At 47.7% G+C, this 27304-nt stretch overlaps 2 protein-coding genes across 2 annotated transcripts in view; one reads left to right on the forward strand and one right to left on the reverse strand.

The window, feature by feature from the left end:
- The window catches only part of POP1 (POP1 ribonuclease P/MRP subunit), a 514990-nt gene extending 500206 nt beyond the window's left edge, over window positions 1-14784 (reverse strand). The window contains exon 1 of the mRNA XM_078686978.1: window positions 14658-14784. The gene's annotated coding sequence lies outside the window, so the exon portion shown is untranslated. The remainder of the gene's footprint in view (window positions 1-14657) is intronic.
- A 27-nt stretch (window positions 14785-14811) lies between these two features.
- RIDA (reactive intermediate imine deaminase A) overlaps window positions 14812-27304 on the forward strand; it is a 101183-nt gene continuing 88690 nt past the window's right edge. The window contains exon 1 of the mRNA XM_078686980.1: window positions 14812-15252. Coding sequence (XP_078543106.1) covers window positions 15188-15252 — 65 coding nt within the window. The 5' untranslated portion in view covers window positions 14812-15187. The remainder of the gene's footprint in view (window positions 15253-27304) is intronic.

The raw sequence follows: 27304 nt of genomic DNA on the forward strand, positions 1-27304 counted from the left end.
TATATATATATATATATATATTAAAATGACCCCCCCCATACACTATGAAATGGGGGAGAGATCTAGTATGTTCTGGTACATGACATGTTCTCCCTATATACGTTATGTAACATGAACGCGATAGAAAACATTTTAACTGATTTTAACACTGACATTTTAATTGAATGTATTTTATATGTGCTTTTATGATTTTACAACAAAAATCGAATAAAGCTGAATTTTGACTTTGACAGTATAACACTTTACAGCAGCCGCACTAGACACCTACCTCCTCCCGGTCACAACAAGGAACTGCTCTCACATTTGAAAAGTAATAGTCTTAATATAGAACATGTTTCCATACAGAAATATTCACAAAGTTCCACCTTACACAATCATAAGACCTGTCATTGCACATCACCCTCCTAATTACAAAACATTGTGACAGGAAGGGGGTGTGGCCAAGCGGCATGGCCGACAGGACGTGAGCTCCACCAGCTCCGTCCCGAAGACCGCATAAATCCTTTTTCTTATCCTGCCCGGACCCTCCCGTTCCTGGGAAAGCGTGTCGGAGGAGCAGTGGTAGCCCCGCCGGAACTCCTGTGCCTGGTGGGACGGACCTGTGATCGGCAATCCGCCGTGAGCGACGGACTAGCTGCTCCTGGAGGCGGCGCCGGCGTGCTCTCTCACGCTACGCCGCGGCTTGGCCTGTACGCTGGGCCGGACGGCGGAAGGGACGAGCGGAGACCCCGGCCTGAGTGTGCCCTCTGGTGTCTGCCGGTGACCTGTTTGAGGACCCTGGCTCCGGATCAGTGGACTGTGGGGCCGGAGACCCAGGAATCTCCTGTGTGCGGTGAGGAGGGGTGCGGAACGCGGGCGCCGTCCATTTTGTGCGGCCCCGCTGGACTGAAGTGCGGAGGGCCCCCCCCCTTTTTTTTTTCTTTGAATAGCGCTGCACGTCCGATCATCGGAGCGCCTCCACTTCGGAGTGGGGGAAGTAGATGACATTTGCCCTGACCCGCCCTTGAGACGCGGGGGTGCGTGTGGGGGCCCTGGACTGCTACGGGCCTGTCTGGGTCCGTCTGCGGGACCTTTTGCCGTGCCTGCACATCCTTCTGCCGGTCTGTACCTTGTGCCCTGAGGGGGATTTGGCTTTCCGCTACCGGTGAGGCATCGGAGGGGGTCCTTGGAGAGGTGTTGCTGGGCCTGTGGACGAGCGTCGCCCCTCCCCCCAATTCTCCGCCATTTTGAGCTGGGTGTCAAGCGGCCTCTTGGGGATCGGTGGCGACCGACAGAGAGGTGCATCTGTGCCACGCTTTGCCTTATCCTTTGGAGTGTAAGTGGAGCCCACGACCTTGCGCTCTGATGAACCTTGCTCTGCGGCCCACGCTGCCGGCTGTGGTCTTGCCGGGGCCCTGACTGCTGGTCCTCCAGTGGGGTTACACGGCCGGGACCGGCCCCTACGCTGTCTTGCCTCTTGGTTGCCTGGTCCAGACGCTGCTCGCTCAATTTCCTCCGACGCTGTGCTGTCGCATGCTCTGCCTTGCTTGGGTGGCTTCTGAGGGGCCCCTCTTGTTAACACCGTGCGGACCCCTAGACCTCCTGATATGGCGGGCCGGTCTGGACGAGGCCCTAAGGCTACCCAACCCAACACGATCACGCAGTACACTACCCCTCGCCTACAGCCGCAGAGGATCACGCGCCAGACGGGCGCTGGGGACGGGGATGGGGAGCCACTGGAGCCCTCCAGGGCGGAACTACTTAAGGCTATACAGGGTTCCCACACCGCCCTGGAACGCCAAATCGAGACGGTGTCCATAGATGTGAACCTCTTGAGGACAGACCTTCGCAAAGTGGCGGATAAAGTCTCAGACGCGGAGGGCAACATCACTCAGCTGCAGGGGGAGGTTGCGTCCCTACAGAAGTCACTCTCCCAACTTACCTCTACTACCCGAGCACTGGAGAGGCGCGCCGAGGATGCAGAAGGTAGGGCGCGCCGAAGTAACATACGGGTCCTGGGAGTGCCGGAACGGCTGGAGGCGGGGAACCCTGAACGATTCCTAGAGACCTGGATCCGTGAACATCTCTGTCCGAGTGGATTGTCCAGCGTCTTCATTGTGGAACGGGCGCACAGGGCCCTGGTACCTCCTCCACGACCTGGGGAAGCCCCTAGAGCCCTCATCGCGAAAATCCTGAACTATAAAGAACGAGACTGCATCCTCAAGGCGGCGAGGGAGTCGGGGCCCCATATGATTGAGAACAGTCGCGTATCCATTTATCCCGACTACACCCAACAGGTGCAGGAGCAAAGGAAATCCTACTTGGGGGTCAAACAGAAGCTGCGCGACATGCAGCTGCAGTATATGCTTTTATACCCTGCTACGCTCAAGGTGCTCTCCCAGGGCCGGGCACACTTCTTTGAGACGCCGGCGGAGGTTTGGGAGTGGCTCGAGATCAGAGGAGATGATCTACCCCCGGGTGAGAGAGGAGGCTCGCGGGATGTCTGGGGGACCAGGCCGCAGAGACGGCGGCGTGGCAGGAGAAATCGCCGTTCTGGATCCCGTGGTCCTCCTGAGACTCGGCCCACAGTGGGACCAGATGGGGCCATCCTGATGTAAGTCTCGCCTGAAGAGCCTGGAACAAGTTTGCACGGTGCGGCCGCACCTGATGACATTTTGGTGCCGGATACCTTGCAGGGGACGCCGGTGAACGCAGATTCTGCGGCCCCAGTGGTCCCGGAGACGGCCTTGCAGGCCCCAGAACTGGAATGATCCTTGCCTTGCCTCCATTGACTCCGCTGTGAGATTGCTATAACTGTGTTGCTCCTTATGGCCCGGCAGCTCTTTAGATTTTTGCTTGTTCAGCCTTGATGTTGAGGGCGATTGACCACTGTCTGGTACCTCGTATTTGGCGCCTGGGCTGAGGGTGCTCCGAGTGCTGGGAGTTGTGAGTGGGGGCTGTTCCTCCCGCATTGCTGACTAGGGGAGGGAGGAGTAACCGGGTTCGTTTACCGGATCCGATGGGTCTTTTGGGGAGCTGGGAGGGGGGGTGGGTTGGGTTGTTCTGTTGTGTGTGAGTGTGAGTGAAGAGTGTTGAATGGGGTGGCTGTGCACGTCCTGGCACTGGCGGGGGAAGGGCGGGGTGGCTTGTTTGGTTGTTGCTATCCTATTGCTCGTGGGTGGTGGGGTTGAGGGGGTTCAAGTTAAACTTTCGTATGTTGGGGGTGTTGGGGGGTGGGACCCGGGTTGTGACACTGATGACACTGGCATTTGGCGCATGTTACTTCCGCTTTGCGGGGTGCTTGCTTTGTACGACGCATCCCTGAAATTCTATGTGGCGAGGGCCTACTGGCGACGGCCTAGGCTGTGTTTGCATTGTTGCCCGGTTGGGCGTGATTGGTGGTCATGGGGTTTAAATTCTTGACGTGGAATGTGCGTGGCCTGGGTACGTGCACTAAGAGACACAGGGTCCTTACTTTCCTTAAACGCCATGGGGTTTCAGTTGCTTGCTTGCAGGAGACCCACTTAGACGATGATGGTGCGCAGCGGCTAGCCTAGAAATGGAGAGGCCAGATGTTCTATTCCTCCTATTCTACATATGCTAGGGGGGTTCTGATTTGGGTGGCCCCTGGGGTCCCATGCGCTGTTCAATATATTGATGCGGATGTGGAAGGCAGGTACATATTGGCGAAGCTCAGACTGGACGATAAAGTCCTTCTGATCCTTAATACGTACGCGCCGAATGTTGATGACCCGACATTTTTCTCCCAGATGCAGGATCTTGTGGCTCCGAGCCTGGACGCACCCCTCCTCTGGTTCGGGGATTTTAATTGTGTGATCCATCATGACCTGGACCGTCATCCACCCAGGGTGGGCACTAAGCCCCGTATGACGGCATGTTTGCAGGACGTGATGCACAATATAGGGGCGGTCGATGTCTGGCGTACATGTCAACCCACGCAGAAGCTTTACACTTGTTATACCCCGACGCATGGTACTCACAGTAGGCTCGACAGAGTGTTGGCAGCCAACCTCTCCTCCTCCCTCACATTGACGGTTACGCACCAGGCCCGATACCTGTCGGATCATGCTCCGGTCACGTGCGTGGCGCAATGGGCTGCCCGGACGGAGCGCCCTCGCTCGTGGAGACTGCCGACTGACTTGCTTCAGGATCAAGTGGCCCGGGACCACGTGGCTACGACACTTTCCGATTATCTGACACTCAACTGGACGGGGAGTGATTTGTCTTACTCCACTAAATGGGAGGCGCTGAAAGCGGTCGTCCGCGGAGCGTGCATGGGTCTGACGTACGGGGTCAGGAAGCAACTGCTATTGGACTTGCAGACTGCCGAGGCTGAGCTCTTGCGCGTTCAGTCCCGGCCTGATCCGGACCCCTCGGATCAACGGGTGGAGGGCCTGGCCCTTGGGTCGGTCCACGACATTCTCACGAGGCTCGATCGGTTTACGCTGGGCCATTATAGGCAGAGACTGCACCGTGAGGGAGATAAGTCTGGACGATTGCTGGCCTGGATACTTCGCCGGGAGTTCACGGCCGAACGTATAGTGGCCCTGCGAGCACCCAGTGGCGATATGGTCCATTCGGAAGCAGATCTACTCACAGTCCTGCGAGACCACCTGCGGGTTGTGTACGAAGCTGACCTGTCCATATCTGAGGAGGTCTATCACTCATACCTTGAGGACCTGGGCTTGCCGACCCTGCCGGAGGCGGCGGTGAAAGACCTTGATGTCAAGCTAACGCTCGGTGAAATTACTGCGGCGATTGCCGCCATTCCCCGGGCTAAGACCCCTGGCGGGGATGGATTCCCTGCAGAGTTTTATCATATGTTCGGGCACACTCTGGCCCCCCTCCTTTTACAGGTCTACAATGAAGCCTTACGTACGGGTAGCCTCCCACCCACCTTGAACCAAGGCGAGGTTTGTATGATCTTGAAACCAGGTGGTGATAACACAGACCCCGCTTCCTACCGCCCTATCACTTTGATTAACTCGGACGCCAAAATCCTGACTAAACTGTTGGCCAATCGCCTTGCCCCGCGCATGGCCCGGCTCGTCCATCCGGACCAGTGTGGCTTTGTCCCTGGTTGGAATACGGCGATGAATCTGCGCCGCCTGAACCACGTATTGCATGAGGTCCGGGGGCGAGAGACTCCCCATGTGCTGGTCTCCGTTGATCTGGCTAAAGCCTTTGATACTGTGCATTGGGGGTACCTAATGCATGTCCTCTTGAAGATGGGGTTTGGTCCCCGATTTCGAGACTGGATCCGGGTCTTATATGGAGCGCCCCGGGCCAGGGTGCGTCTGAGTTCGGCCTGCTCTGATGAATGGCCGTTGGGGAGGGGTACCCGGCAGGGTTGCCCGTTGTCCCCCCCTTCTATTTGCCCTTGCGATTGAGCCCCTGGCCATATCTGCCCGCAAGGAGCTACATGACTGGGGTATCGTGGTGGGAGACACTACAAATGTCATCTCCCTCTACGCCGACGATGCGCTTTTCTACCTGACTTCTCCCATGGAGGCCCTCCCTGCTTTGATGCGGTTGTTGGACCGTTTTGGTGCGGCCTCTGGACTGCGCATGAATGTTAATAAGTCCCTGGTGTTCCCACTGACCCCGGGTGACCTCGACCCGGCTGCGGATTCCCACTATTTGGGCCTCCGTTGTGAACGTCAGGCGTTCCGGTACCTGGGTATTCAGGTGGCCGCTTCCGATGAGGCTCTCTTAACCCATAACATAGACAGGATTCTTGTGGCCCTCCGTAAGTCCGTTGCATTTTGGAACACGCTCCCTCTCTCCCTTATGGGCCGACTGGCTGTTGCCAAGATGGTGATGCTTCCGAGAGTTCTGTACGTGCTGCAAAATACCCTATGCCCATTGCCTCCCCGGGTGTTTCATACGCTGAATTCGCTCCTTACATCCCTGCTCTGGGCGGGTAGACGTAGCAGAGTTGCGTTGCGCACAGTGACGCGATGTTGGGATGAGGGAGGCCTCGAGGCCCCGAGATTTGATTTATACTACTATGCTGCACAACTTCTCCCGGCGGCCAGGTGGTTTGCTGATGACGAGAACTGGGAACTGACGCTGTTGGCGGGGGTGGCTTCGGACAGGGACTTGCGGGAGGCTCTCATGCAGGGTCGGGGTGCTGATAACGCACTGCCCTATGTCGTCAGACATACGGCTAATATTTGGCAGCGGTTCGTTGAGCGAGTTCTGCGACGTGCGCCGTTTCATAGGGAGCTCTCCCTTTGGATCCTGGCTCCTATACTTACGATGGAGGCGAACATGTCTTTCCGGGAGTGGCGCCTTGGCGGTTGCGAGACTCTCGCGGATCTTTATCCGGACGACTCGTTTGTGTCCTTTGAGAGAGCAGCGGACTCCTTTGGACTGCGTGAGGGCCAGTACCTGCACTATGGATGTCTCCGAGATGTGGCCAGGACGACGTGGCCCCAATTCCCAGAGGCGCCCGAGCTCACTAATACCCTGGACATCATTTTGTCCTGTGGCAGAGGTAGGAGATTAACCTCCCTTCTTTACTCAGCCATGCGCAGAGACTCGACTCCCCCGTTGATACCGGCTTGGGGGGCTTGGGAGGCGGACCTGGGGATTGCATTAGATCCAGCTCAGAGGAAGCGAATTGGACTGTTGACGCGTAAAGTGTCTTGTAATGCCGGTTTTAAATTGATACACTTTAACTTTCTCCATCGCACATATATGACGCCTGCCTCCCTCCACCGTATCTCCCCGGATAGGAGCCATAATTGCCCGAGGTGTAGTGCAGAGGGGGCGGGTTTCCTTCACCTGGCTTGGGAGTGCCCCTTGGTACATGACTTTTGGGTTGAGGTGGTAGCGCGCATTGCCCGGATTACACACCTTAGCTTGCAATTAGACCTGCTTCACTGTCTACTGGCGCTAGTGCCCAAACCCAGGAAGAGGGGTCTATCCTACAAATTGCTGCAACTCCTGTTGGTTCTGGCGAGGAGGCGGGTGGCCATTACCTGGATGGGACAGAGGGCGCCTGAAATCCCTAGCTGGTTGCGAGACGCCAGGGAATGGGCCTTGGCGGAGGAGACACATATGCAGAGCACACGCAGGGATGGGAAGCTCCGGGATGACTTGCTCGCTTGGAGAGCCATGTGTATTGAGGGGATGGAGGGGGAGGACTCTGACGCTACTAGCGCGGAGCTGTTTTCCTCCGTTTCCTCGGAGTCTGATGAAGGTGGGGGGGGGTTCTGGGGCAGGGGGGCGGGAGGCAGTGTAGCAGTCCCCTGTGCCATGCCGATATTCCTTGTTGCGTGTATATGTCTTTCATTGTGACTACCATTTGACCACACTATATTATAAGGACCGCGTTTTAGTGGGCCCTTGCCTTTCTCTCCTTATGTGACTGTATCAGCGTTACAAATGCCATTCATGGGGGGTTTTTCGTTGCTGTTCTGTTGTTGTTTAGGTTGGCACTGCATCATAAATGAAAATTGGCGTAGATATTGATATTGTTTATGTGATTTTGGAAGCACAAGAGCGAATTCCTTTAATTGGTTCACAGGTTTCCCCGTGACGCCGCCCTGCCTCCGGGATGTGGGCCACATCTGGCTGTGTACCCCCTTTTTGGACCGGGCCTGCCTGGTCCGTATGTGATAACTGACTTGCTAATTGTATACTTTGTGCCTTCTTTGCTATCATCGCCAACAAAAATAAAAAAATTAAAAAAAAATTAAAAAATTACAAAACATTGTACATTTACTTACTGTAAGTTAGTAAAGAAGCAAAAATTAAACAGAAATAATTATAAAACATACACCAAACACATCAATAATTGATGCAACATAATGCCCAGCGACATCCTTGCGTATACTTAACCAATTAAATAATCAGGATAATATGGCTGCATAACAACACAGCCAGACTTATTTGTGGCGAGACATCCATCCCCTAAAGGTTTTATACTATTAGATGGTCCCACTCCATTGCATTACTCAGACGCTTCTCACATTCTCATAGGGATTTGTTCAAATTGTTCATCTAACAGTTATGCAAATTTACTACCACCACCCTTTGGATTCATATCTGTAGATATCTCACCTTGATTAACACCCCTACACTTGGCCAACCTGTTCATATGCCATAATTTCTCAACGCTTAACTTAGCAAAATTTGAGTACACTTCCACTACCTCTAAAGGTTCAGTAAACCTAGCCCCTCAAACAAACCATATTCCCTTCCTCCAAATCCATTTCCTTCAACCCATTTCTTTAGTCATAATAATTCTTGTACAAAGCCGGAGTAGTCTCAATATGTGCCCTCACAGCTTCATCAGACAAGTCCACTTGTATCACATTTGACATCCAACTCACATGATCTAAAAGTTCTACTATGCATAATAAAAATGGGCTGTGACTTCTTTCTGTGGGAGTAATGCAATATGACCACACCATTCTCTTCACTTTTACTTCCCACCTTTTGTTCTCCTTAGTGGAGCTTTGTACAGTACCTTTGGTCAGCCTATTAAAACTTTCTCCTTCACAGTTCCCTTCTAGATGATATATTGAGGTAAGTTTATGTTCAATACTATTTCATTTAAAACAAAATTATGATTCTCTGCTCTAATTTGGGTACCACTATCTGTGATCAATTTACTTGGTAACACTTCTCTGACAAATTTCATCTAGAAACAAACATTACATTAGATGTATCCACACTTTCAAATAACCCTACCTAAGGACCTTTTTAAAATTAATCTATTTCCACAAGAATATAGACAAGTAACAGTCTGATACACCGGACCCATAATATCCACCCCTATTGCCCCAAGCCATCTCTGCACATGGTTAATATGGTATGCAGATTTGTAAAGCACACTATCACCCAGGAGGGTATCCTGGCGCTGAGCAGGCGTGAGTCTAGCCACAACTAGGACCTAGTGGGACTACTAAAAAAAAAAAAAAAAAAAAAAAGTCTTCAGCTTCTCGAAGAATTTAAGAACTAATGGGGAGGCCCTTACGTGTAGCTGCAGGTCATTCCACGCTTTAGAAGAGATTTGGGAGGAGGCTAGACTGCCGGCTTTAGTTTTATGTCCGCATGGAATTTCTGCAAGTAGGCGTCCAGAACGAGCAGAGGTGTCTGGAAGATTTGTTAAAGCGGATGCAATTGTTGAGGTATGCTGGGCCAATGTTATCTACGGTCTTGAAAGTGTGGGTGAGACGTTTGAATTGTGAATGGGAAGCCAATGGACCTCCTTCAGATGTGGTGAGATGCAGGTGTGGCATGGGAGGTTGTGAGCGTTTCTGAGCACAAGGATTCTAAATGGGCTAAGCCTTTTGGAGATTTTTTTGCTGATCCTGGCATAGAGGGTGTTCCGTAATCCACCTGCTTGTTATGAACGTACGTATGACAGTTTTCCGGATGCCGATTAGGAGCCATTTAAAGTCTTCCTCAGTATCTTCAGGGTAGGGAAGCATGAGGCAGAGACAGCATTGACTTGGTCAGTCATGTCGAGTTGGCTGTCAATGATGATCTTGAGGTTCTTGTAATGGTGGGGAGGGCCTGACAGGGGTTGGGGGTCAGTGCTATCTCTGTTGGCCATCAGGTGGTGTCCCACTGTGATGTGCTCTACCCAAATATCACAATTTCGATCTTGGTGTTCAGGTGGCAATCCAGGCTGGACTGTTTGCACTGGGAGCAGGGTCAACACTCATTTGCATATGGCTGGGTCCAAACTGAGTAAATGTAAATGTAAATGTACAGGAATTTATATAGCGCAAATCACCGAGCGGTTTCTAAGCGCTTGCTTAGGGAACCCGTCCTGGTATTCCCCTGTGAGATAACCCCGGCAGGGTATCCACAAGGTGAAAGCCAGGCATCCCGCCGCGAGGGGCCGTGGTGGAGATTAAGCAAGCTATTGCCCAGAGTCGCAGAGTGTGAACCTGTGAATCGAGTAGGCACCGGAGCGAGAATTGTCGAGTCCATGGACATTTTAGGACTCAAGACCCCGCTGAGCCGGGAAATGAACCCTGGTCCCGGGCTGACCTCTGCTTCCAGGTCTGCCTCCTCTAACCAGTGAGCCACACTTCTCCACTAGGTGGCATGGTGAGCAAAAGAAAACGATTGATTTGACCCGAGATCTGTGTCCATCATCTTTTTGTGTTGCTATAGTCACCCTAAGTGAGAAGGGTATGCCCAGACATGGGTCCCATGCTCACTATGCCACTGGATTCAAGCTAGTATGGCTGATGAGGGGGTGATGCCCCGAAACCAGCCCCAGAATGCATGGGAGAGGTGTGGCGCCGCGGCCAGGGCGACTGACGCTGGAATCTGGGGATCAGGGTTCGATCCCCGGCTCCGGCGGCAGGTTAGCCCAGCACCATGTGACTCTGGGCAAAAGCTCGCTTAATCTTCCCGACGGCCCCCAGCGCCTAGAGACCCTTACGGGTGATTGTGCGCTTTACAAATGTGGACTTTACTTTTCAGGTCCATGGAGGACCTGGCCTGGCAGTTCAGGCTGGACTGTTCCCATGGGAAGCAGGTTCAAGACTGATTTGCATATGGCTGGGTCCAAACTGGGGTGGCATAGTTAGCAAAACAAAAAAAGAAATTATCCCAGCTCTGTGACTGGGTGGGGTGAATGTTTGATCATTTTCAGCATTCCATCCATCGTCTTTTTGTGGTGTTCAGCTTTAGACAGTTGGTCTTCATCCAGTGGGCAACTTCAGTCATGCAGGACACCGAGTAGCAATAAGAGGTGGTCTCAAGGTCACTTCGGTCTTATCAGCGCCTGAACAATCGAAACTTTCTTGGGCCACTCAGAAAAGTAGGAAACCGAGACGGAGGCAGACTTCTGGAGACAAAACCAGAGCACTGTGGGTTTTTCACAGAACTGTGCGTCCTAATCGCCAAAATGTGTAATACACTCAGCCATAAATCCAGTATAATGCTTTGTTGCAGCCCCCAAGGACAACTCTAACTCCTACACTGTCTCGACCAGAAACTGCTCTCACTTTTCAAAAGTAGCATTCTTAATATAGAACACTTGTTTCCGTATATAACTTTTTACATAGTTATGTTCCACGTTACACAATAATAAACTCTTACACCACAGCATTTGTCTTCAGAGGTGCTAGTTAGCTAGCAGGATAGCTACCTAGTTTGGCCGGCTGTACAAGCCACAATTGGACACCAGCCATCTACCCTTGCCACCCTGCACTACGCATACAGCCCAGTCAAGAACCATACATCAGGGGTTAGACTAAGGCATTTTACTACTAATATTCGCATCACTGCACTAAAATGCTAACATCACGCTTAGTCTAGCCCCTAATGCAAGGCAAGGTGCTGCAGATATGTATGTAGGGCATGGAAATAAAGAAGATAGGCAGCGCACTACTGTCTCAGGCAATAATGTACCAGACCCAGATCGATGAGACTGGTTGCTATGGTGATGGCATGACTGAGCCCTGCTAAATTGTACTTTGGATCACCTGCTTCTCTTCCCCAGATCACCCACCCCCACTGATTTAAATCAGAGCACCCACCCTCAGCCATTGATTTAAATCACTGAATACAACTAGTTTGTCAGTGCCTCTGCCCAATGTTCATATGACACAAATGTAGGTTCCCCTCCAGTCCCGTGCACACTTTAAACGTGTCAGAAGCCAGCAGCAGTAGGTTGATTTGGACAGAAGTACGGAGCCCAGCAGCTAAATGTAAGAGGCAGCTGGCAACTCTGAGCATATCTGCAGGACAGAACATGAGACCAGTCCCTGCAGGGCAGGCTTTCACTTAAATCTGTAATTATTAACACCTCCCAGGGGCGCACTGTGGCAGCAGTGCATTCTTGGCACACAAAGGTAAGTCCTTAACTGGTGCAACAAGGAATATTGAAAACTTAATTTACGAGACAAGCTTAAATTTACAAATATCATGGGGAAATTAACTAACTAAATTTTTAATTTCTTATAATTTGCAGAAAAAAGGAGCAATTACGTAATAATGTCAGGGGTGCCGTTTGCTGGCAAGCACAATGTGAAGATGAGCCCTCAAGAGTGGGGGTGTCTGTACATGTACTGGTATCCCTGCACTGACAGATTTCAGTGTCAGACGCTGGGTCTGATGAGTGCCAGTTAACAGATTATTTGTTATTGGATTACCATAACTAGGACACGTAAAGCTTTTTTTAAATGTTTAATTCAGCAGCTGGCTAGGCGCTAGTGTACGATCAGTGAAGCCCCAGCAGCTTAGAGGAGGATAGAGGCCTAGCTGAAAGGAAGATAGAGTTCTAGCTGCTATACAGCGCTAACTCCCAATGCAGATATCTAGGCACTAGTATGAGATCAGCAGTAGGGCCCTCGCCAGCTATTAGGATACAAGCAGAGCTGCTCTATAGGCCTACTCCCAATGCAGCTATCAACGTGCTAATGTGGGATAGGCAGAGCCCTCATCAGTTCCTAGGAGAATAGAGGCTGACGAGGCCAAGCTACTCTATAGTGCCTCCAACCACAGCAGAGATAAAGAAGCTAGATTAGGTTCAATAAAGCCCTCTCCAGCTCCCAGGATACAGATTGAGCCGAATACACAGGGCCTTCTCTAAGTGCATAGGTCTATAGGCATTAGCCCTCACTATCTCCTCGGAAGGTAGAGTCCAAGCTGCTCTATAGCTACTTTTCCCAATGCAGATATCTTAATGCTAGTGTGATAAAAGACGCATTCGGGAGCTGTGAGCAGCTGTGTTCCTGCTGATTTAGTGGCTCCAACGGCTTGGTAGGCAGCGATAGCACATCGAGCCTGCTTATTGGGAACGCTCTAATCAAATATATGAGTTACATGATGGGTGAGACATGAAAACTCTGCTTCCTACATCAGGTGAACCCTTATACACACTAGTCTAGAGCAAAGGTTCTTAACCTGGGGTCTGTGTACTCCTGGAGGTCCGCAACACATAAGCTGCAGGGGCCCACGGGACCCCTCTAAATTCCCACCCTTCACATTTCAGGTAAAAGCTTCTTAGGTTTTAAGAGTGGATGCATTCTATCTTTGAAAACTCAGGGGCAGATTTACACGTCCCTTGCGCCTCTTATACGCCAACTTTGCGTCACTTTTGTGACGCAGCGGCGGCACAAAAGATGCACCATGCTGTAGGGTATTTACAACGAGATGCGTCACGTTGTAAAGCCCTGCGCCAGAAGTAGGCGTTCGTGCGCGGGGGGGCGTTCCAGCGCAGGAACGCCTCCTAAAAGTGGCTGAATGAAATCTACAAGATTTCACTCAGTCACTTTTGAGCCCATGATGCGTCAAAGCCCTGCGCCTGCTTGAAGCAGGCGTAAGGATTGACACAGCATTTGAAAGATAGGGCCCCCCAGAGCATTGCGGAGCTGCGTCGCGTTAGCGACAACTCCAGCAATGCGCCACTTTTACGGCACAGATGCGTCACGCATCAGTGCCGTTTTTGCCCCATGGTGCGCCGCATTGTAAATGCGGCGCATCCATGGTGGCGGAGCCCTGGCGCACAATAACTGGCGCATCCCTGCCGATATGCAGGGATGCACCAGTTATTGTAAATCTGCCCCTCGTGTTTGCTTTATAATTGGTTAAGCAGAGAGTATGGAGAAGGGAGACAGGTTAATGCTGGGCATATGACGTGTCGACTCAGAAGAACTTTGCTTTAACCCGAACACTCAGTATAGCATAATGAATCAGTTTGGAACACCACATTTTCTATAACGTGCAGCTTTTTTTAATGTATGTTTTGTAAGCGCTTAGAAATGTCAGAAGTGTGGCTCAAAGCTCTATACTAAATATAGCTTAGCGGCTTCTTTTTAAAAACAAATCCCCTTCCAGACCATTCAAGTTCCATGCTTATCAGATTTAAAAACACTATTCGGACCTAACCCTTATCAGAGCAAGTCGTTTTTGAGAATCAAAATTAAAGGAACATAATAATACATTAATTGTGGAGTATTATCTTCAATCATATTATTCCACATGGATTTCAGTGTCGGACAGTCCCACATCCTTCTCTTTTTTTCATTTGGAAAATATGCCCGGTAGATTAGTGACCTTCCATTTCAAAGGGTTTGCAAGAGTTCTCATTGCACAAAAGGGGGTAATTTCTGTTATTTATTTCTTTACATGGACTTAATTACTTGCGAGATAGTATCACTCGAAGTGTCACACATTTGGCAATAGAATGTCACTCATAAGCACAGTGAAACCACTGAAATGTCACACATAAGTAATATGAAAACTAACAGTTATGCTCATATCAAACCCTTTGTAGTGAAATGTACCCACATCTCCTTACCCATAAAGGGACATGAACTACCAGGCATAGACAGGCATCAACATCATAGTTATAGAAGTAATCAACTGTCTACCACTGCATTCCTAGCTGGAGTCTAGCGAAACCAGAACTTTCCCAAACGTGACACTTCCGAATCTGCAGTGTGGAGAACAAGGAGGGATGGGGAAAGAAGTGCGGGTGCATACTGCTTTCAAGCATGCACTCAATCGTCAGTTTCTGCAAACAGTTTTGGAGAATAAGAGACGACACTGGTCATAGGTAACAGAAGGCCAGTGGTCCCGGTACCACGCCGAACACATAAAGTACAGGTAACAAACATGTATACACATATTTAAAAAAAAAACAACCCTAACCCCTCAAATCTCCGCATGCGCACCTGCGGCGTACAAATCAGTATCCTCTGTGAAATGTGGTCTCAACGAACAGGATATTAGAAATCTCCACAAATTGGGCCAGGACTCCACGCTTCCTGCTTAACTCAAATACGCGTGCGTCAATCTATCGGCAACCAATCAACACCGTAGAAAGATAGTACTGCCTCTAACATGGCCGCCCCCAGGCGACTAAGATTCTCGTGGTCTAAAGATCAGTAAACATATTACTGAATAAAGATAATATAAGAATACTTATCAGATGTTCCAGTTCAGCGTGTTAACTGCGCCTAAGCAGGTGACAACGCCGTGGAAAACTGTTCTAGCACATGCTTCTATCAGGAAAAACGAAAGTTAGATGCAGCCTGACCTAAACATGGCCACAGCAAGCGTGTAGCGGCGGAGGCGCGGCCTGGGTTGTCCAATTAGAGAAGTCTTACGCAAAAACCTGCTCCAGCTGAGTGTTCTTGTCTTCACGTTCTTGTCACCATCAGAATTAGATTGTTGGTGGGAGTGCGAAAGTCTGCGTTCAACCATGGCAGCGATAATCCGAAGAATTATTCAAAGCAGCAAGGCCCCTGCAGCGATCGGACCCTACAGGTAATGACTTTGGGAAGAGTACCTCGTTTTTGCCCTGAGCACACACACACTTTCCACCCAGAAAGAGATTACCACAGCAACGGACGGTGTTTTATTACTTTATTATTACTGATTATTACTTTTTTGAGCCAGATATAAGAAAAGGCAAGCACCTTGCGCCTATCTCCCAGTGAAAACCTTTTCAGTGTCCTACTTTATCAGGTTTGAGTATTTTTGAGTAATTGAATAAAGCGATCTTGCAGAAAGGTGGCCGCTCAATAGAAACATTAACTGCATACGCTGACCATTGCACCCTTTTGAAAAGGACCGTTCTAGCCAACTGCCGTGCATTGTCGTTGATGTCTTCTGGAAGAATTCCTCATAATTAGAGCATTTAAAAGACAAAAGTAGTACAATTGCAGGCACCCGCCTGAAGCTATTCTGTCACTTGTAACCTATTAGCAGGACCACTGGAATTGTGCGGCAGAGGACTAAATTATGCAATAGTGGAGACTAAATTATGAGGGATAATTCCGCACATTTTGTGATAGTATTGCATCATTCTTTTGTAGAGATGGTAACACTGGTCAATTATTTTCCTTCATTAGTAGCAGTTTAATATCCAAATACAGTAATTAACAATTGAAAGATGACCAGTCAACCTTTTTGAAGAGCCTTATAATGTGTGGGAACATGTGTCACAATTGTTTTAGTAACTTTTGATCATTGTGAGCTAGAAATAATTTGTTTGCTAAAACTCTGCATATTATGCAGCAGATGATTGTGACACCTGCGGCCAAATCCATAATTCTGCAGGAAACACAGTGGCTGCAGAATCACATAATTACAGTGGCCGTGCCTATAAGGCATGCAAAACACTAACATTCCCATATTCATTCAGTCATTTCGACCAGGTATTGTATTAAGTGTTGCTTGCCCAGTTGTTTCCCCAGGTGCACTGCTATATGTGGATGTGGGGTATGAGTTTTGCCTGCTGTTCTCATCTTTGACTTCTGACACATATTCTCAACCATGACGCAGTTCTGGCAAAGCAGTTTTTTTTTCATGTGGGGGCTTCTTTATTTAACCTGGCCTACCTCAGACCCACCCAAACACCTCCCCACCCAACAGATTTCCTCTTTCAAGCTATCTGAGTTCTGGCAGGTTGGGGGGAGGGTAGCTCCTACCAGGGACGCAACTAAAGCCAAATTCCGGGCAGGGGGGCTAATACTTCCAGCAATGTAGGGCCAAATTTCAGGGGGCGGGGGAGCTAAAACTTCTAGCAATGTAGAGCCAAATTGTTTTGGTTTTTTTTTGGGCGGGGGGGTGTAATACTTCCAGCAATGTGGCCTTGCATAATGTAACAGGTGCTCATGCAAAAGCGCCTCAATACCTTCTGGTGGAGTTCAAGCTGTATAAAACTGCAAAAAAGCAAAGCCTAAGGTTAATTTTCAAAAATGCATTCTCACACTGTGGCAGCAAAAGTAATTTGCAACTTTAAGGAATAGGCAGAGTGGAGATGCAGGGGCTGTAGGAACGGGTGATCTAAACAACAAAGCTTAGTTATCAAGTAAATGGTCTTTTAAAGACCTGTGAAATACTCTGGTGCGGCTGCGATAAGACGCCAGCCTGCAGCAGCTCAAGAGCTGTCTGTGTGGGGGGTAGGGGGGGGGGGGAAGCTGTCTCACACAATGGGGTGGGGGGGGGGGGCTGAAGCCCTTTGAGCCCTATGGGTGTGGAGCGCTTGGCTCCTACCTTGTCTACCCTGGAAAGGAGCAGTAACAAGACGAGCCACTATTTTTCTGATTAGTTCAATGCAAGAAAAACTACATGTCAGTCAAGGTAAAAGTAAGTGACAGAAAGCATATACCTAAGATTGGGGGTTAGAGTATTAAAATGCCCTTTAGCATTATAAAATATTTATCCTTACAGCTGAAGTTTGTTTCCTCTCCTGCCAGTTGCAGTCTTTACCTAACATCTCCAAAGATTAAGTGAAGATTTTCAAGGAATTATGCCATCCTCTAATTATTCATTTAAGGATGCCTGCCTCCCCATCCCCTCAAACTTGTCTTCAGTGGTTTTAGTCCCCCCCCCCCACCTTTCTATTATTTTAGCCTTCCTTCTGATTAGCCTAAGTAGTCTAAATTCATCTCTCTGGTCTCAAATCCGGTTCTTTGGATGATCCCTGCGATATAACCTTATTCATAAGCTTCTCCCTGTCATAGAAGCAACAATTCAGACTATTAATGCAAGTTAGATGTTGGTCAAGCGTAACATCACCTCAAAAAAGGATTAGTAAACCCCTTTTTGAAATAAGCATTGGCAAAGTCACCGCTTCTGGCATAGGTTACCAGCCTTTTTGGCTTTATGAATGCTTGTTTTTCAGTCATGTTTTTGCGAAACTTTTTATTGTGGGGAAGCAGCCCGCCCCACACCAATCCAAGAAAAAAATTGGGTAAAAGCAGAAATATTTTTGGGCCTCAAAAAACACGTTTCCTTAGTATTCCGTGGCACTTAGAGGAACTACTTACTGTGTTGATGTGCTTCTTATGGGAATGCTATGACTCACAGTGAAGTTAGCCAATGGCCAAAATGGGCTAACCCATTGCCCCATAGAGTGGAAGGAAAGTGTGTAGGTCACAATAACAGACCAATGGATGAAAGCACCTATAAGCATATTATATGTATACTTTTAGTAAAATCTAAAGGTTTTGGCTGTTGCCATACGTAAAAATTGTAGCAAAACTGTGGAGAAACGTCTAACAGGCTGTCTATCCAGTCATTTTGAAGAATGAGAGCTTGCAGATGATGGGCAAGCAGGATTCATTTGGGGAATAGAACGGACTCTAGTAGTAGACATTCTTGATCAGGTATGTAATTCGCAGGATGAGTGACAGTATGGAGGAATGTTGTTTCTTGATTTCTTAACAGCTTTCAATATGGACAACCATGACATCTTGTTGAATCGCCTTCAAGACACTGGGATAGTTAAACGGGCATTGGCTTAGTTTGCTTGATTTTACTAGCAGAACTCAGTATTGCGTCCTCCTTTTCGTCCCAACAATATGTTGATGTCATTCAGGGTTCCCTAAGGGTCAGCACTGTTCTGAGTTCTTTTGAACGTATAAATCCAGCTCCTTTGTGACCTGAAATGCTTATTTGGTTTCACATCACTAATCCATATGGATGATCTGCAGCTGTTTATCACATGTGACCATCACTAATGCAACTCCATTGTACGGGTGCAAAGCTGCTCGCCTGGCATCTTATGATGGATATCACACTTAAAAAAAAATGGTGACAAGACGGATTCTAATTATTGATGGTGACTGCACAAAATGGTCTGCTTATTTTTGGTTTCCACAACTTGGTCCCACTCTCATCCCTGTGATATTCTTCAATAAATTATGAGTGCTCTTTCTTTCTTCAGAATATGGCTTTTAATACCTTATATTCTGAAAGTCTGGGCTTCGGGGTTCACCCAGCATAAGATTCTGAGAAAAATCCTCCTCTTGCTTCCTGATGAGAAGTTTGGGTTGTGGATGGGGTCATAACCCTTATCCCAACTTGATGGTTATAATGCTCTCTGTTTAGGCCTCCCAGATCAGTCCATCTCAAAGCTGCAAAGACTTTACAAAATGGCTGTGAGATCAGTGAAAAGCCTAAAAAAATGCAAGACATACTCTGATATGGCTTCTTTAAAAAAAAAAAAAAAATCATCCATGTCAAAGCAGTCTGATCTCAGAGCCTTTCAAAAGACCATACTGGCCCGGGAGGTTGCTAGACATATTCCCAAGCAATTCCAGATCGGGGGTGGCTGACAACTGGAGTGCTTCTGATGAATGCTCTGTCGGCGTACTACTGAATAACTTTAAACCAGTAGCCTGTGATAACCTGGGGATTTCTGGGCAAGCTAATTTCTTTCAGTTAATGCTTCTCGAGTGGAGTACCACATCTACACCTGGAAGGGTAAAATCCTCATTATAGCGTTTAGAGACCTCTGCCGAGTCCAGATTCACAATGTCCTTGTCAATCGTTGGCGATGGAGACAATAACACAGGATTAAAATTTGGCCTGGCTCAGAAGAGACATGGAGTGGTTCCAATTTGGGAGTAGGGCCTCTTGCCCAAAATTCTCTTTCTGAAACAGGATAAAATCGAGTTTGAGCCTTTCATTAGGTTTTAATTGAGCCAACTTATTTCTAAGGGGTTTACATTTAGTCTTTTTTTGCAGGTTCTTAGAGGTATCAGTCAGCCTGATCGAAGCTTTAGTGCAGTCATACTGATATCTTCATTATTCACCTCTACCTGGACCCCTTGCGTTCAACACAGGCTGGGGGTAAGTAAGCCTTTTTCCACAAGATGTTTGTCAGGGCTTTTCTAATGAGCTAGTCTACAGAAGTCTAAATTAATATGCTGTTTAAAAATCTAAAGGAATTAGCGGAGGAAGATTCAGAGGAGAAACTTTACAGGTCTCAATTTTCCACCAGAGTCCCGCACCCCCAAGGCCCCAGAAGAGTACAGCACTACCCTCCGCCTGATTTTTCCTGCAGCGCTATGTCTTTGGGCCAAGGCACAAGTCTTAAAAAAAGAAGTGGGGGGGGACTAACCTAGTTAGGCAGTATGCAAGTGACATCACGGCGCATGACATCACGACATTTGACATCAGATCACATGACATCACAACGCATGACATTATATGTGGCATAACAGGAATTGACATCATAGGAAGTGGCATTACAAGCCACAACTCTAATATGTACATGTGCTGTAAAGCGCTCTGACAGTCAGCTTTGGGATGAATAGCGCTATACAAGAAAAAATAGTGGTACACAAATTATTTCAACACTTCCTCAGGGGTAGTAAGCGCTATATAAATTACATTTATTTTGTGTAAATACTGGGAGAGACCAAAGCATCTGACATTCTTACAGTGCATGCATATCTGGTAAACAGAGACCTGAACAAAGTGAAAAGCTGCCTCTCTTAAGTATATGTGAAGTGCTAACCTTTGTTTCCCCTCTGCTGCATTTACTTCAAGGTGTGAGGCTCCAGACTGCTCCCAGCCAGGAGACTCAAACAAAACGAGGCCTGATGACCCCTCAAATTCGGCCTTTGTTATGGGCAGGATCAGACTAATTTGCATATAGCCAGGTTCTGAACTGGGATGGTGCAGTGAGCTAAAAAACGGTGTTGGATCTAGCCCTGATCTCTTTCTTGACTGGGTGAGAGTATTCTGCTTAATTCAGAAACTCTGTCCATCACCACCCCTTGTTGTTAAATATTTTGTTATGGGCCCAGCAGGGGTCTTGCTTGTTGTTGATGGAACGCAGACAACTTGCAGATGCTGCTAAGTGTCCTGGGGTTTAGAAATTACACCGGGACAAGTTCAGCTCATTCTTTAGTGGGGCCCAACTTCTTGGCAGGGTGGACGGCGTTCACCCTGTGAAAATAGTGAATGGACGCCGTTCACCCGCGTGTACCCCTGACTCGTGCCCTGCTTTGGGCACAGAGCGTCTCGTGCATCCAAACCGCTGACCTGTCTTCAGCCTTGCCACTGTACGGCGCTCATCGACTCCCTCCTGCCGTCCAGAGCAATGAGCACAGAATGGTGAACACCGGTTGATCATTGGCCTGGGCCATCCCACCTTTTCCGGTTTCAAATATGCCCTGCACAGACCCGTCACTGTTTCACAAGCTGCGGTGTTAAGAAGGGAAATAATCCAAGAATGTGTCCATCAGTAAGCTTTATTCAGCTAGTCAATAAGGAACAGGCAAGAGCCAGGCAGCACGGATTCCACTCCAAGACACCTGTTACATACCAATGTCCTGCAACTCGTGATTAGAATACAAACATGCATTCTATGCCACGCTCCATACCTTGCTCCAATTACAGAATACAGTGACATAACACGAGGTGCCTTCCCATTGCGCACCTGCGGCATTCTGCAGGCTACATATACGCGACCACATGTCGCTGATATTCAATCCCACACAACCCACTCCACACTCCTCGTTATTTATCTCTGCCCCGCCTAATACCCACTCGTTTCTTCTGCGTAAAGTGCTTCTCTCCCGCTGCCCTCTCCGTTGCTCACCTTTACCCCTATATTTAATAGCTCTTTTTTTACTTTGCTTGGGCCTTATGTTTTTTCTACATCCCTACAATTGTAAGACTTTTCCTGTTGTCTCCCTCATTTTCTCACCCTTCTTGTCTATCTCACCCATCTCGTTCACACCTTTTCTGTTCCACGATTCTGTTTTTTCCCTCTACATTTCTCTTCATTCTGTCCTACTCTTTGGCCAAGCAGGCATTTACAGCAGTGCAGTTGGTTTGGGGCGTAAACTCGCCTCACCTTGTTACATTGTCACAAATACAAGTGCCATCAGGGCAAGGCACTTCACCAACGTTGCACGCATCTCTTATTGAGTCATGGATTAGTTTGCAAAAATAGATTAAAATGGTGTGCATCCCGGTTTTCCTCACTGTTTGCTACTCTTTGCTGTGCCATGGATTGTGCAAAACCTTTATTGTTTGAAGCAGGTTCTCTTGTGCATTGAACATTGGCACAGCTCCTCTCTGCCAGGTTCACATTGGTTACAGTCAGCATCTGATGCTGTGTCACCCCTAACCTCTCTGTGCTGTGATCCGGGTGACCCGCCACTAGAAACGGAGCTGGTGAAAAAACTCAGAATTGGTTCGGTTTTGAAAAGAGAGTCTAGAACATTCTGGAAGAATTTCCAGCTCTCCTAGTCTTCCTGTGTAATGCATTGTCTTCGCTGTGTTAGTGTTTGAAGAATACCAATTCCTTGTGACATGTAGGCATTATGATAATTTGCCTGTGTGCAATAGTGCACACATCCAGTGCTGATTTAAGACATCAAAGTTAAAATGCTGTAATGCAACCCAAATGTTTTTAACTAGGTTTTCTGTACTATTTTTTATGTGAAATGGGGTGGACATTTGGTGATGGATTCATGCCACTATGAGTGTGGATCCGTTGGTCATGGTTTCAATTGTCATCCCAAGTTCTCTGTATACTAATTTCTGTCACATGCAATCGAGCTGTATGTAATAGGTATCCTGTGTGTTGCTCTTGCAGACACCCCGCTGGTTTCCTGTCCCCACTCTGCTGAATTTTGTAGCTACCAACCTGAGCTCCTATTGGGACACATCCGAGTTCCAATATTTGCTATGTTCGTATTTCTACATTGCTGTGCTATCCTTTTGTGATTGGTGTTACCTTCCTTATCACTTCAATCTTGAAGCTGAATACAGGCAAGCTTATATCATTGAGGAATGTAGTACTTCCACCTGTAGAATCCTTGGAGATTTGAATTTTCTCCAAAATACCCTTTATATTCATCATGTTGAAGCTTCAGGAGGCTGTGATCCTTCTTCAGACCCTTCTCTTTTACTGGGCAAGTGCCCTGTTGTAAGTAGTGACATGCCATGGTTCATGTGAGAGGGGAAACAGCCTGACAGAAGTCCACCAATCATCTGTAAGCAGCCCACTGAACTCTTGCGAGTGCCACACTGAACCCATGCAGGCAGTCATTGTAGATCCTGCAGATCCTGAAAAGCACTGATGTAGGAATCCATGGTGCTCCTTTTGATGTCAGCAGGACCCCATAAATCTCTTGCTGTCCCATGAAATCTGCTCCTCCAAGTGCCCTTCGGTGCACCTGCAAGGACCAGACTGATCTTGTGAGGACATCAGAGCTGGAGCTTTGAGGGTACTCCACAGCCTTGGCAAGTTGTAGTATGTGCTCCGCTGTCTGCCACCTACTCGCCAGCTTTCTTTCTCAATCTTCACATGCTTCGTTCTGCCGTTTTCTTTTCTTTTCTTTTTTCTTTGTCTCATTCTCCCTCTGCTTTTCATTGACAGTTTCCTTCTTATACTCTTGGAGAGCTCCTCATCCAAGCCTAGCACCTTTCCTATATGTGGCATGCATCTACTCGATGGATATTTTGGTGCCAACCTGTTTCTACAACGGACCTGGGCTAAACATGCTATGGGGGTGTAGAGGAAAAGTATTGTGCATTTGACTGCTACCTCAATCTCAACCACTTTAGCACCCCTTGTATGTATGTGTGTGTGTGTATGTATGTATGTATGTATGTGTGTGTATATGTGTATATATATATATATATATATATATATATATATATATATATATATATATATATATATATATATATATATACACAGACTCCCATTCACGAAAAAAGGGCAGAGGCCAGAGGGGATTCAAAGAGCAAGACCAGCTTTATTCGGCAGATTTTAGCAAAGCAGTATTAAGGCGGATGCATTTCGGCTAGATGCCTTCCTCAGCGCCCTGCGTTGCGTGGTCAGCTTCAACAATTAGTCCCAGTGCTGCACCCCTTCGAGTATAGGTCCAGAGGCTCCTCCCCCAAGCTCATTGCGCTCACCTGTTGCCTGCCGCAGCCTGAAGCGAACTACAACTCCCAGAATGCACGGGGTCAGTGCATCCGGGTCGGTGGTGTAGGGGATGCCGATCATATGGCAGAGACAAAGTCTGGATGGTGCAGGTGAGTAGTGAGGCTGTGCCCAATGGTCTGCCAACGTCCACAAGTCCCTCCTTTGGTCCCCTCGGTCCGCTGCTACCTCCCAGTTCCGGTAGGCATTTAGGGCAGGGACCGCTATATATTTGGCTCATCTGCCTCTTTGAGTCCAGGAACTCTGTGTGACTGTGAAATCTGTCTGCCAATGGCCAAAGCCCTTGTCACAGTCACCCTGGGCAGTTGCCCCACTCTGCTCCCTGGTACAAACAATAAGTCAACAGCACAGGCTAACTTCAATCTTACATCACTTTCATTCTTCAAGTTCTCTACATCCACTCCCCCCTTGAAGGCACAATGAGTCGCACCATCTCTGCAAATGCATACTTCAGATGCACACACTTCGTGGTGTATCTACTTTTATCTTTCTCTTTCCATTTTCACTGCCGGCATTTTCTTTCTGTCTGTAATTTCTGCCTTAACTATTCCTAATTCCCCTCCAAACCTTTCTTTTTGTAAGCCTTACACTTCTTTGTTTTTTCTCACTTTTGCTTTCATCTCTTTTACCTTTATCATCATGCTCCTCCTTTATCTTTCTCTTTATCCGCTTTGCTTTCTTCCCTCCTCTCCTCGTGCAGCTTTTCCATATAAATGAATTCTCAATGTAAGTATTTTTCTTATGCCTCCTTTTTAGGTCTCGCTTGCGTTGCAGCGCGAAGCGCTGCCGCCATCGAGACTTATAGTCACCATGTTTGCCTCCAAGGGAGGCAGACCTGGAGACAGACCTGTGCACGAGCCGATTGTAGTATGGGCACGAGCCGATTCGGGTCTGTGAATGCGCTTCACAGTGGAACAGCTTGTGCGCCGCAAGTAACCATTATCACAGCATGAGACCCCACTTATCACAGCATGTCAACAGGCGCCCCAGGCTGCTGGAGCACTCAACTATAATTAATGTGCAGTTGAGTGCTCCAGCAGCCGTGGGGCGCCTCTCTGCATGCTGTGATAATTATCACTTTGGGGCCTCATGCTGTGATAATTAGGGCGGCATGCTCTATTTGCAGCACTGAACATTTTCAAAGAAGGCGAAGCAGCGACAATCATTGGAGACACTCACCCTCACTCACCCTCACCCCCCTCACTCGCCCTCATCCCCTCACACCCCCGACCCCTCATACACCTCCTCACCCTCACACACCCTCACCCTCACTCACCCTCACACACCCTCTCACCCTGACACCCCCTCACCTTCACACACCCTCACCATCACTCACCCTCACACTGCCTCACCCTGCCTCACCCTCACACTGCCTCACCCTCACACCCTCACCCTCACACCCCTCACCCTCACTCCCCTCACCACCCCTCAACCACCCTCACCCTCACACCCCCTCACCCTCACACCCCCTCACCCTCACACCCTCACCCTCACACCCTCACCCTCACACCCCCTCACCCTCACACCCCCTCACCCTCACACCCCCTCACACCCCCTCACCCTCACACCCCCTCACTCTCACACACCCTCACCCCCTCACCCTCACACCCCTTCACCCCCTCTCACCCTCACACCCCTTCACCCCCTCTCACCCTCACACACCCTCACTCACTTTCACCCTCACACCCCCTCAACCTCACACCCCCTCACCCTCTCACCCCCTCACTCTCTCACCCTCACACACCATCACCCTAAAAAACACTCACCCTCACTCACCCTCACACACACTCACACACACACCCTCACATACCCTCACCAGCATAGCATAACAAAACATAGCATAGCATAACGAAACACAGCATAGCATAACAAACAAAAGCATAGGATAGCAAAAGCACAGCATAACAAAACAAAGCATAGCATAGCAAAACACAGCATAGCATAACAAAACAACAAAACATAGCACAGCAAAACAAAGCATAGCATAGCAAAACACAGCATAGCATAACAAAACAACAAAACATAGCACAGCATAACAAAACATAGCATAACCAGGGCTCGACAAATCCACTCGCCCGCTCGCATTTGCGAGGGAGAATGGATGAGGACGAGCTATTTTTAGGTCCTACTCGCCCTTTCTGGCGAGTAGGAAATCAAACTAACTTTTGTCTTCTGTCTTTAAAAACAGAGCAAAAGTGACAAGATAACACGATTTAAAGGCATTTTTATTGCTCACAAAGGAAATGAGCAATAAACATGCCTTTAAATCTTGTTATCTTGTCACTTTTGCTCCGTTTTCAGAGACTGAGGTCAAGTGGGTTGGAGTCAGGTCGAGGGGATTTTCCATGGTACTAGACCTGCAGGACTAGTACCATTTTTCGGATTTGTCGAGCCCTGATAACAAAGCATAGCAAAACAAAACATATAATAGTAAAACAACAAAACATAGCATAGCATAACATAACACAACAAAACATAGCAGAACAAAACATAGCATAACATAACATAAAACAAAGCATAGCATAACAAAACATAGCATAACAAAACATAGCAAAACACAGCAAAACATAGAATAGCATAACAAAACAAACCATAGCATAAAATAACAAAGAATAACAAAACATAGCATAGTAAAACAAAGCATAGCATAACATAACGCAACAAAACAGCAGAACAAAACAGCATAACATAACAAAACCTAGCATAACATAACATAAAACAAAGCATAGCATAACAAAACATAGCATAAAAAAATAGCAAAACACAACAAAATATAGCATAGCATAACTAAACACAACAAAACAGCATACATAACAAAACACAGCATTGCAAAGCATAGCAAAACATAGCATAGCATAAGAAAACACAACAAAACATAGCATAGCATAACAAAACAAAGCTTAGCAGAACAAAACATAGCATAACATAACTTAAAACAAAGCATAGCATACCAAAACAGCAAAATACAACAACACATAGCATAGCATAACAACACACAACAAAACATAGCATACATAACAAAACATCGCATAGCAAAACCTAGCATACCAAAACAAAACATATCATAGCTTAACAAAATACAGCATAGCCTAACAAAACAACGCTTGGCATAGCATAACAAAGCATAGCATAACAAAGCATAGCATAACAAAGCATAGCAAAACAAAGCATAGCATAATAAAACACAACAAAGCATAGCATATCAAAACACAGCAAAGCATAACATGACAAAACATAGCATAACAAAACACAACAACACATAGCATAACAAAACATAGCAAAACACAACAAAACATAGCATAGCTTAACAAAATACAACAAAACATAGCACAGCAAAACAAAACATATAATAGCATAGCAAAACATAGCATATCAAACACAACAAAGCATAGCATAACAAAACATAGCATAGCAAAACAAAGCATAGCATAATAAAACACAACAAAGCATAGCATATCAAAACACAGCAAAGCATAACATGACAAAACATAGCATAACAAAACACAACAACACATAGCATAACAAAACATAGCAAAACACAACAAAACATAGCATAGCTTAACACAATACAACAAAACATAGCACAGCAAAACAAAACATATAATAGCATAG

The sequence above is a fragment of the Lissotriton helveticus genome, chromosome 4_1, assembly GCF_964261635.1.
Source record: "Lissotriton helveticus chromosome 4_1, aLisHel1.1, whole genome shotgun sequence".
Taxonomy (NCBI): Eukaryota; Metazoa; Chordata; class Amphibia; order Caudata; family Salamandridae; genus Lissotriton; species Lissotriton helveticus.